Here is a 16,774-nt window from a genome sequence, read left to right as displayed (position 1 = left end):
TTAAACTGTCAGCTGGAATAGTGTCAAAAAAATGACAATAAAGCTTGAACTACATCGAATTTTTCAAAACTGACAGAAATTTGATGTCCCACTTTTTTTGCCCGCAATAGTACCTACCATATAATAACCACAATAATATTTTTAGCCTCAAAAGTTCGAAAATGGCGAGTGCTCTTTATGCAACCAACTTGGGGCCAAACGAAAAACCCAGGTTGGATGCGATGAATTTTTCACTGATTTCTAATGGCTCTAATAAGTTGAAATTTTTTGTAACTGTTAGTAGTACGGTGCGATCAACAATTACTTAGATAAGGGGCGCCTATGACTTTGACAGTGTCATCAAATTTTACGTATCTTTGCTAACTCAACTAATAAACGTCAAACAACTGTCACTATGAATAAAATTTTAACGCAAAAATGGTTTTTACTTTAGAACATAAAATCATTGAAACGTAATGGTGTTTTCACTGTTTTCAATAAGGAAGAATGGACACACAGTGCTGTTGCCTATTTTACCGATTTTCGGCAAAAATTTCCAAAGTTAAATTGAAGCAGGTATATGCAACCAGCAACACTTCCGTGATTTACAGACATCTGTCGACGTACGGCCATAATTTCAAAGCCTTCTTTGATTTAAATAATAGTTCATCGCACGGTATAAATTGTTGTAAAAATAACAATATGTCAATTGAGGCTTAGCACTTGGAACTTAACCTAGAAATATGCTAATAGTGGCTTTTAGACACGTACCTAACTATTTCAAACGAAAGACCGAAAGAGGCAGCAAAATAGCTACAATTATGGCGGAGTTGGGGAGTTGCAGGAAAAAGGATAATTCTTTACAGACTGTTAAAAGAATATTTTATTAAATGTATCACAAAAGGAACTACACTGTTTATTTATCTAAACGTCGTTCCAACATTCAGTTCAAAATAGCGCACAAAAGCTCTACACCTGACCCTTCTTGGCTTCAGATTTTAGGGAATTTAAAAGTGATCCTTGTTGAACTCCAATTCAATTTAGCAATGTAATGACAGACATGACATCATCAGCAGCATTCTTTTTACAACGTGATACACTCTTTGGCTATTTCATTGTCTAGATAAAATTAACTTTCTATTTTATTTAACTGTAAACTGTTTAGATCTATTTTTATTTGATTTATTGTCGTACTTGCTAAAACGCAAGCTGTTGTAGTCAACATCCTTACTCAGCAAATTCCATTCTCTTCAAAAATTGGAGTACTACAAAGATGTCGCTGTTCGCCTAAACCATACAATTTTGTACTGTTGGGTTTTGATAAATAAATAAAATAAAAAATACAAATCCCAACAGCTTTAATGTCTCAACTGCTAAGTGTCACTACAAAAACCCTTAATTATATCAAAGAAATTACAACTATTTATTATGAAAATATTCGTATGATAATACTCATAAATTGTCACACTGCACATTCACAAACTAAAATATAGAAAAAAAGAATCAATTACAGTATACGAATGAAATTATTTTTTATTCATATGTTAGTAGCTTTTAATACAAAGATTCTGTAGCATTGGTGGAACGAGGCTTCTTGATTTTGTCCAGATTTTTCACAACAATATCATGTAGGGCACAATATCGGTTTCTGATTTCACACATTACCAACCATAAACTGAGATACTCCTTCTCATCGAGCTCCTGCACGGCCCTTCGGTAGTCCTCTATGTGGGGGTACTTGGCAACTTTGGAGATTACTTTAGCCCTGGAGATGAAGTACCGCGATATTTGGTCGAAGAAAGCGGCCGCTTCGGACTCCACCGACTGCACCTCGGCCAGAGTGTCCTCCTGGATGGAGACGCCGAAGTTGTTGCCGTCCTCTATTTTCGGAATCATGAACGAAATCCACATCTTCATCTGCAACGAAAGTGTACACGTCAATACCAACAAAATCGGGGCAAGAAGCGCATTACTGTGTTGGAATCCTCGACGAGCTTCCGAATGTGAGGTTTGACGGATTCCACCAGCTCCACCAGGTGCTTGTTGGTGGGCACCGAACCGCTCGGAAGGATCATCACTTTCGTTCCATCTTGCGATATGCTGTTGTCGTATTTGGCCTTCTTTGCAGGGGGCAAGTCGGTGTGGCTGTTGAGCAAAATCGGGTCTGGAACCGGGATGTTCAAGTCTTGGTGCACATCGACGAATCGTCTGTTTTTGAACTGTGGAGTCTCTAGCAAAGCGTTCAATTTGACTATAGTCGCGGGAAATCCCTTCAGGAGTAGTTCTTCGGCTTCTTTTTTCAGGCTGTCTTTATATTCTAGGACCTGCGAAACGAGGATTATCATTGGCATTATTGACAGATGGGGGGACCTGGGTGTATTCTGCCTCGGTCTCCCAACCGTCGACTGAAATGGTGCATGATGATGGCATGATTTCGCTACAAATTTTGAAAGGTTTTGTCAAGCGATTCCAAGAAAGGAAAACTGTCAGAAAAACATGCTGATTTCACACGAGAACTATGCTCGAACGCCAACGCTTTCACGACCGACCGCACACCTACCTTCTTAGCATCTGCCATAATATAAAACGACGAATATTTTGCCGATTCAAGTTAAGAGTAGAAATTAGTTTTAAATTGTTCACTGTATTTGACTTAACCTAAATGTTGTGCAAATGGCCAACCAAAGAAAGGACCAGAGCACCAGGTAATCACAGGACGCGATCTCTCAACTGTCACTTAAAAATAATAACCAAGCTGAAAACAAAAGTCTCTTCCTGAAACAAATTATTTCCAGACTAAATCACGACGAAAGATAACGTGACAAATATACTCCTGTTCCAGAATGTGCCATCGATGACGATTAAAATTTTCCATCGTGATCCGTCACGTTGGCAGCACTCGCGTTGACGGCGTTCCCAACTCGCACGTTTGAACATGTTCGTCATTATTCCAAGAAAAACCGCAAATTGACCAGTTTCGGACGGTTCTACTTGATTCTCTACTCTAATATGGTAAGTTCAAACATAATCTAATTTTCCGCACGAGTCGAATTGACAGTTACGTCGCATTGTCAACTCCAAAAAGTAGGCAGTTTTGGGTAATTTTTTTGACAACACATTCAAAGTGAAAAACAAATTGTTATTGCGTAAATTGTGTAGTGTAAGTGCGATGGATAAAGTTGTGGGTAAATTGTTTTGTAGAGGGGTGCGAAATTACGCGAGCCAGCGCAAACTTGCAGCGCTTTTCGCTGGGTCAAAACTGACGAAAACATGTTCGAGGCAGTACAGCAGTACCAATATGATGAAAGTGACAATTCTTGGGGCTGGAGGTGATTGGAATGTACTGTCCGGGCATTTTTTCAATTTTTTTGTCTACTAGGAAACATGGGGAAAGCAGTTTCACTGATGCTGAAACAGTCTCCACTTATTGACGAGTTGTCTCTGTATGACACCAGAACTTTGGAAGGTTTTGCCACTGACTTGAACTACATTGACACCAAATGTATAGTCAGGTCGTACTATGGTACCAAAGACATTCAGCAAGCACTTAGCGTAAGACACAACTTTTTTTTTAAAGTCGCATTAATTGTTGATTATTCAGAAATCAAACATAGTTGTTATTCTTGCCAACGCGCAACAGACCGACACTCACAGCTATAGTGGTATATTCGACAGAAATGCCCCCGTTGTGAAAGACCTCGCCACTCACATTGCTAAGTTCTCTTCCAAAGTAATAACAACAATACGGGAAGATTTATTTTATTAAAAAGCTTGCGCTAGTCTCTTATAGCTATTGCAACAGAACCCGTCAACAGCATGGTTCCCATGTTTAGCGAAATCATGAAAAAACACGGTCACTACAACCCGTATGCAGTTTTCGGGATTACAACAATCGACGTTGTCAGAGCAAACAGATTCGTCGCTGAGGTTCTCGGTCTGGAACCGGAGTGTGTTGTGGTACCGATGGTGGGAGGTCACACTGAGAAAACCATAGTACCGGTGTTATCTAAAGCTACTCCTTGTAATGAACTGACAAATGTACGATTAGGACAGATGTGGAGTAGAGGGCGGAAATAATTTCCTTTTTGCAGGACGAACTGGAAGATATAACGACTAGTGTGAGACAAGCCAATGATAATTTACTGAAAGTGCGATCTGATGGTGCTTACTTGTCCAACGCTTTCGCTACTGCACGCTTCGTTATTTCTCTGGTGAAAGCTCTGAGAGGGCAGAATGATATAATCGAGTGCGCGTATGTCAAGTCCTGCGTTCATCCACAAGTCAAGTATATGGTGACACCTTTGCTGCTAGGCCCAGGTATGAGTTAAATTGCCTAAAATCCAAAATCGAGGATGTAGTTGATCGTGTCAACGTATTAAGATTGCTACGGTTTCGAAGTAGGTATAAATGTTGGTTCCAAAGAAGCAGGTGGATTCTGGTTCCATTAGAACTCTGTCAGACCCCTTTTTCGCAAAGTAATCTCCTCTTTCATGTCCTTCTGGTCTCCACTCTAGTGCATCAAGTCATTCTTGAACAGCTCTGGATTGAGGCATTGTGTTTTCCAGAGCTTTTAATGCATCGTTCCTGTTCCTGATATGGATCCTCCTATTCCTATAGTTACTCTGACCTGTGCACAAGCGGTGATCGCCGTTATTTTAGTTGGGAACACTGAAGCGTGACAGTTCAGGTTAATGTTCACGCCAACTCCCGCTCTTTCCTTGTACAGTCCCGCTCCAGTACTCCGAACAGCCTTGGAGCCATCTGCCTACCATACGGTTCCAGTTTTTTTGTCTCCTTTTTTAGGTGTTTCTACTCTACTAAAGGGTTTATGAAAGTCGTACTTTAGATTGGTTCTATTTGCATGCTCTCAATTAAGTTTTCTTTGTTTAGGTTAAAAGTCTCGTTTTAACGAGTTAGAGCATTGTTTAATAATCGTTTTATGTAATATTTATATATTTTGTCAGTAGTGGGTGGTCAGGGAGAGCAGTTATGTGTTATGACCAAGCCGTACCGCTTTCGGAATAAAAATACAGAGTGATCAACAAGAGGGTTATTGTTTTCCGGGTTGTGCCGCGGTCGTCTGGATTGCTGGGTAGCTGACGTTTCAATAGCCATGCTGCTATCTTCTTCGGAGCTTGTAAATAAACTGGTGTGGTCTATTCCGTGTTGGGCTATTTATATGGTTGGTGGTGGGAGTGGTCCCCGTGGGATTGGTGGTGGGGGTGGTAGGCGTGGCTCGGTGACTGAAGTTAGTGGGGGGGTGCGTACATGGTCGAATGACGGAATTCCACGTGCTAGAAAGCTCAACCCCTTGGTCTCTGTTGAAATTATTTGGATTTTTTCTAATCTCGATTGCTTCCCTTATTAATCTTTGATGGTATTTGGATGTTTTAGCCAGAACTACTGTTTTTTCAAGGTCGAACGTGTGGTCTCCATCTTCGAATTTGTGTTCCGCCAATGCTGATTTCTCCTTATCATACTGCTTGATGGCCCTACTATGTTCCTTTAATCGACATTGTATTGAACGTCCTGTTTGTCCGATGTAGCATTTCCCGCACAGGCATTCTACTTTGTAAATCCCTTCAGACTGGAACAGGGGATCAACAAGAAACCAAATCAAGAGTGCTACCTCATCTTTTGTTTTATCGAAACGTATTTCTATCATGGATCAGCCGCTTTTATTTACTTGCTGTAAACACTCGTTTTGTTGGTTGCCTACCTCTCAAAAATCTATTATTAATTGCCTTTATAAATTTTTTGTAATGCATGAATAATAGATTTGTAGCGCCGTGCTGTACCTCATTTCAAATCTGGCGCTACTCCTACCCCCACACCGAGTGACGAGGAAGGAAGAACTCTCTCGTCTCTCGCGGATGAACGAAGAAGCTCTCTCGTGCTATTAGGGTGTTGGTGATAAGATTTGGGATTGTTAAAACGCAATAGTCTTTAAGTGCCTATTTTGTGATTGCTAGAACCCAATAAATGTAAGCGTGATTGTCAAATGCAATATTGGTGACCCCGACGTGATCACGCCGACATCTAGCAACGCCAAAATGCCGGGCGGAAGTGACGCGAACGAGCCCCAAGTCGCCGCCTCGCAGCTGACGCTACCTCCGTGCTGGACGCATAAGCCGGAGCTTTGGTTCGCCATGGTGGAGGCCAAATTCAACCTGGCGACACCCAAAATCACAAAGGAGGACACGAAGTTCAGCCACGTGGTCGCCGCGCTCGGTCCAGACATCGCCGGAGAAGTAGCCGACCTCATACTCAAACCGGATGCGGACGCCCCGTACAGCAGGTTGAAGGCCGAGATTTTGAGCAGGACGACGCTAACGGAGACCCAGAAGCTGAAGCAACTCCTATCGGGACAGGAGTTGGGCACCCGGAAACCCTCGCAACTTCTCAGGCACATGAGGACTCTGGTGACGGACACGCAGTACGTTAACGAATCCGTTTTGCGGGAGTTGTTCCTGCAGCAAATGCCCAGCAGCATACAACCCATCCTCGTAGCGGTGACGGGGATCGACCTCGACCAGGTAGCTATGGTGGCGGACAAAATCTTGGAAGCCACCCCGACGGCCGCCATTGCAGCCACCACACGCAACACGCCGTCCACCCCGCAAGGCCAGTCCACATCAACGTCAGAGGGCGCCACTCTAGGGGCGGTCATGCGGAGGTTGGAGAAGATGGAGCAACAATTGAAGCAGCTAGGCAACCAACGTCACGAGCGGGAACGAAGCAGAGGGCGCAGCCGAGGAGCCCCCGACACGGACACTGGCAAATACTGTTGGTATCACTACAAATTCGGAGACCGAGCACGGCAATGCAAGGACCCCTGCGCGTATCCAAAAAACGCCACGTCGGGGCAGGAGTAAAGTCAGCTCCTGCCACACGGTGTACAGCCCGTCGCCTCTATGTAAGTGACAAACAGTCAAAGATACATTTTTTGGTGGATACGGGGGCGGATTTCAGCATTTTGCCCGCGAAGTTCAGAGACCAGAAACGTTACGTTCCGCGTTTCAACCTGCAAACGGCAAGCGGATCCGGTATTAAAGTGCTAGGTGAAAGACTGCTTCGTCTGAATATCGGCTTAAGACGAGAATTCACGTGGACGTTTTTAATCGCAGACGTGACAGACGCCATCCTCGGAGCAGACTTTTTAGACAGTTTCAAATTAATAGTGGACATCAGTGGTAAAAGGTTAATCGACTCGGAAACGTGGCTAGCAGTGCAGTGCCCCCTAAAACAAACAAATCCACAGACAATACGGGCAGTGTTTACGAATGCAGCTGACGCGTACCAACAACTGCTGCGGCAGTTCCCCAACGTACTCAGGTCGTCAAACGTGCCAACCGAACCGCATCACACAGTCCTGCATTACATTGAAACAAAAGGTCCTCCAGCACACCATAGACCGAGGAGGTTGCCCCCGGAGAAATACCAGCTGGCCAAAAAAGAATTCGAAAATCTCCAGCGACAAGGCATCATCAAACCTTCCTCATCGCCGTGGGCCAGCCCACTCCACTTGGTGCAAAAAGCTGACAAAACTTGGAGAGCATGTGGAGATTTCCGGACGCTCAACGCCCAAACTGTACCTGATCGGTACCCGATCCCACACATACAAGACTTCAGCCAACACCTCCGAGGCAGAACCATTTTCTCCACCATCGATCTGGTAAGAGCCTATTACCAAGTTCCGGTTAACCCAGCCGACCAACCAAAAACAGCAGTAACTACACCATTCGGGTTATTTGAGTTTACCCGTACACCATTTGGTCTCCGGAACGCAGCCCAGACGTTCCAAAGGTTTATGAATGAACTGTTTCAGGGATTAGATTTTGTGTACGTCTACATAGACGACATTTTAGTAGCGTCCCACACAGAAGAAGAACACCTCCGTCATCTCAAACAAGTACTAGAAAGACTTCATCGCCATAACGTGGTAATAAATCCAAAAAAATGCACTTTTGGGGCCGCAGAGATCAGCTTCTTGGGGGTCAAGGTCACGTCAGAAGGCGTAGAACCATTACCAGACAAGGTCGAGGCCATCTGCAACTTGACGTTCCCAACGACATCGAAACAATTGCAACGTTTCTTGGGCATGGTGAATTACTATCGGAGGTGGATCCCACAAGCAGCAAAAACCCAAGCACCCTTAAACGCCCTCCTGAACGGCTGCACACGACGAGAGGTCCCGATCGAACCAACGGAAGAGACAAAAACAGCTTTTGAGAAGTGCAAAGAGGATTTGATGCAAGCAGCCAGGTTAACATACCCCAGCCACAGCAACCCTCTCAGCATCGCGACAGACGCTTCGGACTGGGCAATCGGCGGAGTACTGCAACAGCTCGAAGAGGGACAGCAAAAGCCAATAGCATTCTTCTCAAGGAAGCTCACCGGTACCGAAAAAAAGTACAGCGCCTACGATCGAGAACTTTTGGCGATTTATCAAACCATATTACACTTCCGACACTTCCTAGAGGGTCGCAATTTCACAATCTTCAGTGACCACAAACCCTTAATTTATGCCTTTCAGAAAAAAACAGACCAGTGTACTCCACGACAAGCTAGACAGCTGGATGTAATCTCCCAATTCTCCACGAACATCAGGCACATCAGTGGGGAAGAGAACACTCCAGCGGACACGTTGTCGAGAATACAAGCGGTCCAATCATGCAACTTCACTGGGGATGCATTAGCTGAAGCACAAGAGCATGACGAACAACTCCAGGCCCTAAAAACAGAAGGCAAGTTCACCTTTGTACAGTTGCCCATTCCGCTGTCAGAGAAAACCCTCTGGTACGAAACGACACATGGAAACCGCCTCTATGTACCTAGACCATTCAGACGACTCGTCTTCGACAAGGTACACAACTTGGCTCATCCGGGGGTCAGGAGTATGACGAAACAAATCACCAAAAATTACTTTTGGCCAAATATGAAGAGAGACACCGCATCCTGGGTAAAGACGTGCCTTCAGTGTCAGAGGTCCAAGGTCCAGCGCCACACAAAAACCCCAATCGGCACCTTCAGTCAACCAGATGCACGCTTCAGCCATGTACACCTAGACATTGTCGGTCCTCTCACTCACTCAAATGGAAAAGAGTACCTACTGACGATGGTGGACCGGTTCACGAGATGGCCAGAAGCAGTGGCGATCAGCGACATAAGCGCCGAAACGTGCGCCAGGGCATTCATCACCACTTGGATGAGCAGGTTCGGTGCCCCAGCCAGAATCGTTACAGACAGAGGAACACAATTCACGTCAGCTCTATTCCGAACTCTGACAGAACTCATAGGCACACACCACATCCAAACAACTGCCTATCACCCACAAAGCAAGGGTACAGTGGAACGGTTTCACAGATCCCTGAAAGCAGCGTTGATGTGCCATCAAGCCTCTTGGTCGGAAGCGCTGCCCCTAGTACTGCTAGGTCTCCGGACAACAGTCAAAGAAGACCTCGAAGCTTCACCAGCCGACCTGGTCTACGGCACTGCATTGCGATTACCCGGAGACATGATCCGAACCAGCACGCCCGCTTCCAGGGACAACCAAGCACCAACACCCCACTTTGTAGAGGAACTGCGGTCGAAGATGAACGCGATCCCCTATACGGCTTCACAGACACACGGCGAGCACCCAGTTTACCTCCCGAAAGACCTGCAGCAAGCCAAATACGTATTCGTCCGAGTCGACGCCGTGAGGAAGCCATTACAGCCCCCTTACGACGGCCCATACAAAGTGTTGGCAAGGAACCCTAAATATTTTTCGTTGCAGATCAAAAGCAAACGCAGTAACGTCTCAATAGACAGGTTGAAGCCGGCGTACCTGGAAACAACAACCAAGAACCTGCCAGGGGACAAGAGCGTGAGCTGTCAAGGATCGACCAGTTCCGGCAGTACCGACCATGGGACCAACGCAAAGCGGACAAGGGCAAACAATTCCCCAGACTACGCGCAGAGGAACCGCACAACACGATCAGGTCGTCATGTGAAATTTCCGACACGATTCGGGGACATGGTGCAAGTGTACTGATAGCGAGCGTTGCTTTTATGTTACCTTCTCCGTTTCTATCATTTGTCAATCTAATTTTGTAAAACTTTGTAATTTTTCGTATTCGTATTTCGTATTCGTTCAAATGGCATTTTCACTGGGAGGGGGGTACTGTAGCGCCGTGCTGTACCTCATTTCAAATCTGGCGCTACTCCTACCCCCACACCGAGTGACGAGGAAGGAAGAACTCTCTCGTCTCTCGCGGATGAACGAAGAAGCTCTCTCGTGCTATTAGGGTGTTGGTGATAAGATTTGGGATTGTTAAAACGCAATAGTCTTTAAGTGCCTATTTTGTGATTGCTAGAACCCAATAAATGTAAGCGTGATTGTCAAATGCAATAGATTTAAAAGCAAGTTATAATTAATTATTATTTATTATTGATTAGGGAAAAAACACACAGTTACACAAAATTCCTTCATAAGGCACAATCTTGAGTTACAAAATTTTAAAAATTATTATTTTTCACAATTCTTTGTTTTGTTATTTTCTGTAAGTGTAAAAGTTATTATTCTCTCATTTTTGGGTAATTGAGAACTTACTCGTATTTTTCTAGCAATGTTTAAAACATTTAAATTACTCCAAGGTCAAAAAATAAGTTTTCACAAAAACTGCTCAAAATGTTCTCCATTGTGGTCCAGACAGAATCAAACTCGCCTCTCATAATTTCAAAAACCCTTATGAATCTGTCAATTTGTTTAGGGTAATGTGTGGGTTTTATTTCTTGCAACACACAAAGGGAAACAAATTAATATCCTTCTTAAAAATTTTCTGATAAGTGCCATAACACAATTTAACTTGCTGTCTTAAACGCCTTATGAAAGTTGAGGGATGTTCCTTGATAATTTGTCGAACATTTTGCACCATTTCTAAAATTTGAACTAAGGACTGACCTGACTTCTTCTTAATGATGGATTATGATGTGCTAAAATTAGGCACTATAATTTTAAGACATTGATAAACTTGTTGATAACCAATACCATCAGGTTCGGACATCTGGCTTGAAATTCTTCGGTGTAAGGGGGTACAAAGTAAGGCCAGTCTTCATTTTCTTGTTTCACCCTCTTTCGAAAATAATCTAATAAAAATGCCTTCTCTTTAATGGTAAAACCCATTTTACAACTTATTCTGGGATAATTATTGCTTACAACTTCAATAAACGTCTGTAAACTTTGCCGAAATCGAAGATTTGTTTTCTAGGTTAAATCACTTAAATTGTCAACAACAACAACCTTGGATTTTGAAATGTGACATTTCAACGAAGCATCTCCGTACCAGTGGCGTCGCGTTTGGCAATAAAGATGATAATTTACTTACTCTTACAAATGTAAAATGTTGCCCTTGTTAATCTTATAAATTGTTTCCCTTATCTTATAATAATAATAAAATGCACAATTATAATTCCAACGTCTAAAATTCATAAGGTATCATTTTTTATTAAATAGCGTTTGAGATCATAAATTGTCTACGCCCATGTTTTCACCGCTTATGTGCATATGATTTTGCTACGACGTGACCGATAATTTGCAACGCTTGCTCTGATTTGGATTCTTGTTGATCACTCTGTATAACAGGCTAAAGGTTATTGTGACAGGATATAAAGTGTTGTAATTTTATAAGTCTGCAACCAGTAAAACGAAGCAGCTCCTACAGGCGGAATCAGATTGATTAGCACTATTAGCAGTGGTGGACCGTGAAATTTTAATATCATGTGTCATCTACTGCTGTCTAATAGGTAGGATAAAACTGCAAGATGTGTTAGATGGTATTGAACGATTGAATTTCCTAGAAGTGTTTTGATTGTTTTCAATGTAGAAAAGATTTGTTGGGTTTCTGCTGTTGTCAGTTGTCAATTGTAACAACAAATTACTTCTGTAAGGGCGTTTTATAGTACAGTGCACTGTAATTCGTATTAATAACCAACAAAGTTATCATCGATGGTCAGGTGACATTGATGATTTTTATTGGAAATTATAAAGACTGTCTCAAAAGTAAAGAGAAAAATTCGATTTCGCATAAGAGTCTTAGGTGGAGTTGGGTAAAGCAAGGCCAATACTGTGACATTCATTAAGGTAGCCATACACGAGCGGGATTTCCTCAAGGAAAAAAAAAGCCTCCGGGATTTACTTGGGGATTTCCTCTACCCGCTACCAAACACTCGCCCACACACGGAAAGGATTTTCCTCAAGGAAAAGGCCTTCGGGATTTTCTCCAGGTCAACACACCAGTTCTGTGTTGACCGGTGGTGGTTGTTGGTTGTTCTCGTGGTTTTGCAAAGATTTCCACAATTACCTACTTGAGGATGGAACACGATACATTTATTTACATCTTAATTCATTGGTCCTTCCTCTTTATCGCTAAAGAAGATAACGGTAATTGCCAACACATACGCGCAGCAAGAGACTGGCAAATTCGTTCGAATCGGAGACAATAGTATATTTCAAACTAAGGTAAGAAAGTGGTTTCTTGCAGACTGCAGGCAAAGATTATAAACCGAGTCGTAGACGAGGTTTGTAAGTGCCTAAGGTCTGCAAGGACACTTTCTTAACAAGGTTTGAATACAATTTTTTTCCCTACCGGCACAACTTTGTTGAAAAAAGTCAAAAAAGATGGTTATATTCGTGATTAAAACGAAAATTTTGAGAATTGAATAGTAGGCTGTGTTATTTGTTTAATTAACTTGTCATCGCATTTGAAGATTTGAGGTTTGTTCGAAAATTTGATATAAACAGGGTAAAGTAATCTACCTACCTAGCTTATCTGTTTATTTTCCAGATTATATGATTGACCTACCAACTTACTTCATTGAATTGGCTTTCATTTATCAATAACTTATTTCACTTTTGACACTTTTGACATTTGTATTTTGGTACAGTTTTACCATAAACATTTCATGATTTACTTTCTTACCTTAGCGAGAAAGTTGAATTTTCTCACCTCAAATGAGGTATCCACAGCCTACATTTCTACCCGGTAGGGAGAAAAAAATATTTTCGAAAAAACCAGCCTCAAGACAGAAAAATAATTGATTTTTGTTCGGGATTTTTGTGTCTCTCCCACTTACCGTGGCCTCAGGGACGCCGCCACACACGTTGGGGAATTCCTCAAGGCTTGGACTGTTCAGGCCGAAACTTGAGGAAATCCCGCTCGTGTATGGCTACCTTTAGTCGTGGTATGAAATGAAACAAGTTGAACACGATTTTTTTACGAAAAAGATTCAGCTCTTTGAAGAAATAAGTATGAGTTGGGAGATTCACCACATACCAAGTGTTAACGAGGTACGAAGATGCGGAAACTGCTGATTTTCACAAAGTTTCTAAGTTTGCGAAATCTCTACGTTTGGGAGCTTCAGAAAGAAATACAGCCCCAAAACTAGGTCTAGAGTCAACCATGCTTATAATGAAGATAAAAGACCGAGCATGAAAATGTGTTGTCACCTAGGAAGTAACATTTCTACGCTTGTGCACATCAGAGAACTGATGTGAAGTACGTTGACAAGACAATTCTAAAGCGAAATTCTTCAATAAACATTTTGTTTGGCATCAGATTGACGAAAAGTCAACGTTTTCGATTTTCTAGGGTTCTACGGAATCAAACTTCAATAAAAGCGTAAAGAAGCGATTAGTTTCTTCTTCCTGACAGGGAAAATGTCATCTTCTGATTTGACAAGATATGTCAATACTCGGTTGCAGTAATTGGAATTTTGAGCACTAAAGGGATTGACATGCAAAAAAAAAACCGTGTGGGTTATGTAAGACCATTAATGACATTTTAATAATGATTGTTGTAAGATGAAAAGTAATTAGAACTGAAAAAAAAATCACAAGCAAAATAACAAAGACCTCGAACTCACAACTGACGCTAAGATTTGACATTTGACTGTTGACATCTGATTTGTGGCTTCAACGGCTCGACACAATAAATTTATAGAGCCTCACAATTCCACAGGACTCTTGATATACGTTCTTTTATAAACACTTTGTATGTATTTATTTTGGAGAGTTGAGAACGGCAAAAAATTTGCGAAAATACGAGTAGCTTATGCAAGAGTTCCTATAATTTGTATCAGGTAATGGTTATATAATTCCTTACCTGAAAGGTTCTTTTGTAAAAAATTAAATTGTGGAGGAAGTTTTTATCTTTACTTTTGAGACAGCCCTTGAGGTTCGATGTTGTATCCTTTCATCTATCCGTGCAGACGTAAATAATGCAGCATCGATTCCCATCAGAATCACATAATATTAACAACACGTTGCAGGCGCTGTGCTTCCTAGGATCGAGACATTGTAATTAGTTTGTATCATAATGAAGTGGGGTAGCTCGTTCAAGTTGAACGCGTTAAAGCGCTCTTCCCTGATTTGTTATTTAGAAACCACGTGGTAAAAAAAAACGGCGCACAGAACCAAAACTGGAATGGGTGTGTGTTCTGCCTCGGCTTAATCATAAAGTAATGTTTAATTTTAATCTGTCACATTCAGTTTACGTCCCTTGGTGCATAAATAACCATTCTTGATAACGACTAAACACATTTAAAATTGAAAGTATTAATTAATGAATCAGTGACAAAAGAAAATGTCACTCACTGTGCGAAAATGGTCAGGGGCTGGAAACGTTTGGAAATGATCTTAAATTTTCAGCACAGAACTCCAAACTTAGATTTGGAAAGAAGAAGAAATAATTTGGACTGGTGTATTTTTTCTCTAGTCAGGAACTTTTGAAGTGAAAACTTCTTTAGGCGCACCACACGGCAGTGAATTAGTTTCATGCGACACGCTAAAATCGTCAGGCTCGGGAGTCAAGTTTAGCCGAGCGAGCGAGAAACAGTCAACTGTGCGTCATTTGTCACTTCCAAATTTTCATTGTTCATTGTGTTGCTAAATTTAAGTGATCTCAGTGCAGAGGTTTATACTCGCACAACTCTTCTTAAATCTTTTACGCCAATAACTCACTCAATGAGTTATAGATCATGACTAGAATTGTAATTTGATTAGGTATTAATTATTTCGAATTAGGTTATACTTTTTAGATTGCTGCTCCAGTTTGTTGTTCTATAGAGAACGTCAAAGCTGAAACTTGAGAGTTTGAGGTTGTCTAATGTGATTTTAGGTGGGATCACGAAAAACATGGGAATCCCCGATTTGAGCGATTACGAGATGTGTCTGCTGGAGAATGCGATACCCTTGTTGGCCGAAGACATAAAGAAGGGAGAGTTTGTCGGAGGACGACCGATGGAGGACGCACTTTGTGATCCTTGCGACCCAAATCCGAAAGCGGCAAGATGTCCTCCGGATCACTGCGAGTTGCAGTCGATGTTTGGGGGAGGAGATAAGAATTGAACATAAATATATTTTTTTTTCATCAAAGATGGTGCTTTAGTCAAAATTAAAGAGGTGGATAATAAATAAATAAGTATATTATCAAACAATACCTACAATAACACTCTATTTACATAAGATTTAGGTACCTCAAATATACACAAATTTTATAAGTTAATGGCACATATAATCAATAGTGCAAAGATATGGTTCTTACATAATTTATTTACACATGAAGATAATATTCACAGCCTCTAACACAAAAATTCTGACTTGTACCATCTTGTAACTAACGAAATAAGAAAAACAGTCAGATCCATCAGATTGGTTCAGGTTTAAATGCTGTCCAGCTCTATCCACGGAAGTGTCCAAGACCTCGACTCGTCCCTCTGCTCCGAATAAACAATTAGGCAGCAATAAAATTAACATCTCTTTATAAAAATATAATCACAATGGTTTCTTAAAGAATTTCTTTTTAATCTTCCATTTACATACACTTATAATTCGCAAAAATGGTAACAGGTGTTGACATATAAAACACTTCTTAAAACTATATCTCACATACTTAAAACTGTGTTTTCTTTTGATCGATAAAAACTACAACCAATTTATAGCTCTTGATTTACGCTATCACATAAATTTAATTCTAATTAGAGTTACCACAAAGGAACAAGTAGGAGAATTAATTTGAAGAAGCAGTTTTTAAAGATTGATCCTTAAGAATAGGTTGCATAACTTAATTCTCGTGAAGGGCGCAGTCGCGACGTCGACAACGCAGTGATTCAAATAAAAACCTAACGATTACACTTAATATGGCAAAAATCAGCAAGTCGCGACTGCGCCTCTCACCCACACAAATCACAATGGATATCCAATATAAATGCAACAATATGTGTAATATAGTAGTCACAAAAGGCATAGAAAATATACCGGTAAGTCGTCTTCCATCAAAAAATATAATTCTCTATTTTGTTACTGAGTAGTCGGGTGCAAGAAGTATGCAGATCTGATCCGTACAAGTTGCACTCACAGTACTTGGAAAGTATAATTATCAAAGTATGCATTTCTTAGATTATTATTATTTTAACAATAATTCGACTAGTTTCCTCCGTTCAGGTTTACAGCGAAATGTGGTAGTTTTAGGGCTGAAATTGACAGTAACACTAACATTAATCCTATTGTACTGCTCTATACAATACTTTCTTTTTCTGTTAAGTTATTATAATCGTTTATCACGCCTTTCCTGAGCGACGTGTTGCTGGCCTTCAGACCGTTCCCGTTGAAGAGTCCCACCAGCCAGCTCTTCAGCGAGGCTTTCTTCTTGCTCTGGACGTCCGACACGGGGTCGCAACTCGCCGGGAGCGACTCCAACGAGCGCCACCTACAATCGACTCCCGCAATCAACGATCGCTCGGTTTCCCACCGAAA

General features: G+C 41.6%; 3 protein-coding genes and 1 long non-coding RNA gene across 6 annotated transcripts in view; 1 reads left to right on the top strand and 3 right to left on the bottom strand.

Annotated features, from left to right (window-relative positions):
* Window positions 1–1,320: 1,320 nt before the first annotated feature.
* REG (proteasome regulator gamma) lies at window positions 1,321–2,780 on the bottom strand. Of its 2 annotated transcripts, none has more exons than XM_069043049.1 (3): window positions 2,540–2,780; window positions 1,953–2,303; window positions 1,321–1,896 (listed from the first exon to the last, which is right to left on the bottom strand). In XM_069043049.1, the coding sequence occupies exons 1-3, from the start codon at window positions 2,555–2,557 to the stop codon at window positions 1,534–1,536; spliced, it is 732 nt and encodes a 243-aa protein (XP_068899150.1). In that variant the 5' UTR covers window positions 2,558–2,780; the 3' UTR covers window positions 1,321–1,533. The 2 variants fall into 2 exon arrangements, with proteins under 2 accessions (XP_068899150.1, XP_068899149.1); XM_069043048.1 differs by lacking the exon at window positions 2,540–2,780 and adding an exon at window positions 2,350–2,512.
* Window positions 2,781–3,009: 229 nt separating this feature from the next.
* LOC138127176 (malate dehydrogenase, mitochondrial-like) lies at window positions 3,010–15,458 on the top strand. The gene is made up of 6 exons (XM_069043047.1): window positions 3,010–3,308; window positions 3,359–3,531; window positions 3,581–3,709; window positions 3,760–4,017; window positions 4,071–4,296; window positions 15,138–15,458. Exons 1-6 carry the CDS (start codon window positions 3,149–3,151, stop codon window positions 15,365–15,367), a joined length of 1,176 nt encoding a protein of 391 aa, XP_068899148.1. The 5' UTR covers window positions 3,010–3,148; the 3' UTR covers window positions 15,368–15,458.
* LOC138127178 (uncharacterized) lies at window positions 10,389–11,454 on the bottom strand. The gene is made up of 3 exons (XR_011158137.1): window positions 11,012–11,454; window positions 10,574–10,956; window positions 10,389–10,521 (listed from the first exon to the last, which is right to left on the bottom strand). It is a non-coding gene; the product is annotated as an uncharacterized lncRNA (long non-coding RNA).
* LOC138127174 (receptor-type guanylate cyclase Gyc76C-like) overlaps window positions 15,427–16,774 on the bottom strand; it is a 104,538-nt gene continuing 103,190 nt past the window's right edge. For both annotated transcript variants that reach the window (XM_069043045.1, XM_069043046.1), the window contains one exon: window positions 15,427–16,727. In XM_069043045.1, the coding sequence (XP_068899146.1) occupies window positions 16,535–16,727 (193 nt within the window). In that variant the 3' untranslated portion in view covers window positions 15,427–16,534. The remainder of the gene's footprint in view (window positions 16,728–16,774) is intronic.

The sequence above is a fragment of the Tenebrio molitor genome, chromosome 3, assembly GCF_963966145.1.
Source record: "Tenebrio molitor chromosome 3, icTenMoli1.1, whole genome shotgun sequence".
Taxonomy (NCBI): Eukaryota; Metazoa; Arthropoda; class Insecta; order Coleoptera; family Tenebrionidae; genus Tenebrio; species Tenebrio molitor.
Note: the sequence above shows the minus strand (reverse complement) of the source record. Positions and strands in the feature narration are given on the sequence as shown.

Bases quoted from the DNA above. Each gene is read 5' to 3' on its own strand.
- REG (XM_069043048.1), bottom strand. From the start codon at position 2,409: ATGCCATCATCATGCACCATTTCAGTCGACGGTTGGGAGACCGAGGCA. The intron at 2,304-2,349 runs GTCCCCCCATCT...CTCGTTTCGCAG, and splicing joins CCGAGGCAGAATACACCCAG to GTCCTAGAATATAAAGACAG. The intron at 1,897-1,952 runs GTAATGCGCTTC...CTTTCGTTGCAG, and splicing joins TCGTCGAGGATTCCAACACA to ATGAAGATGTGGATTTCGTT.
- LOC138127176 (XM_069043047.1), top strand. From the start codon at position 3,149: ATGGATAAAGTTGTGGGTAAATTGTTTTGTAGAGGGGTGCGAAATTAC. The intron at 3,532-3,580 runs GTAAGACACAAC...TTGATTATTCAG, and splicing joins ACATTCAGCAAGCACTTAGC to AAATCAAACATAGTTGTTAT. The intron at 4,297-15,137 runs GTATGAGTTAAA...ATGTGATTTTAG, and splicing joins ACCTTTGCTGCTAGGCCCAG to GTGGGATCACGAAAAACATG.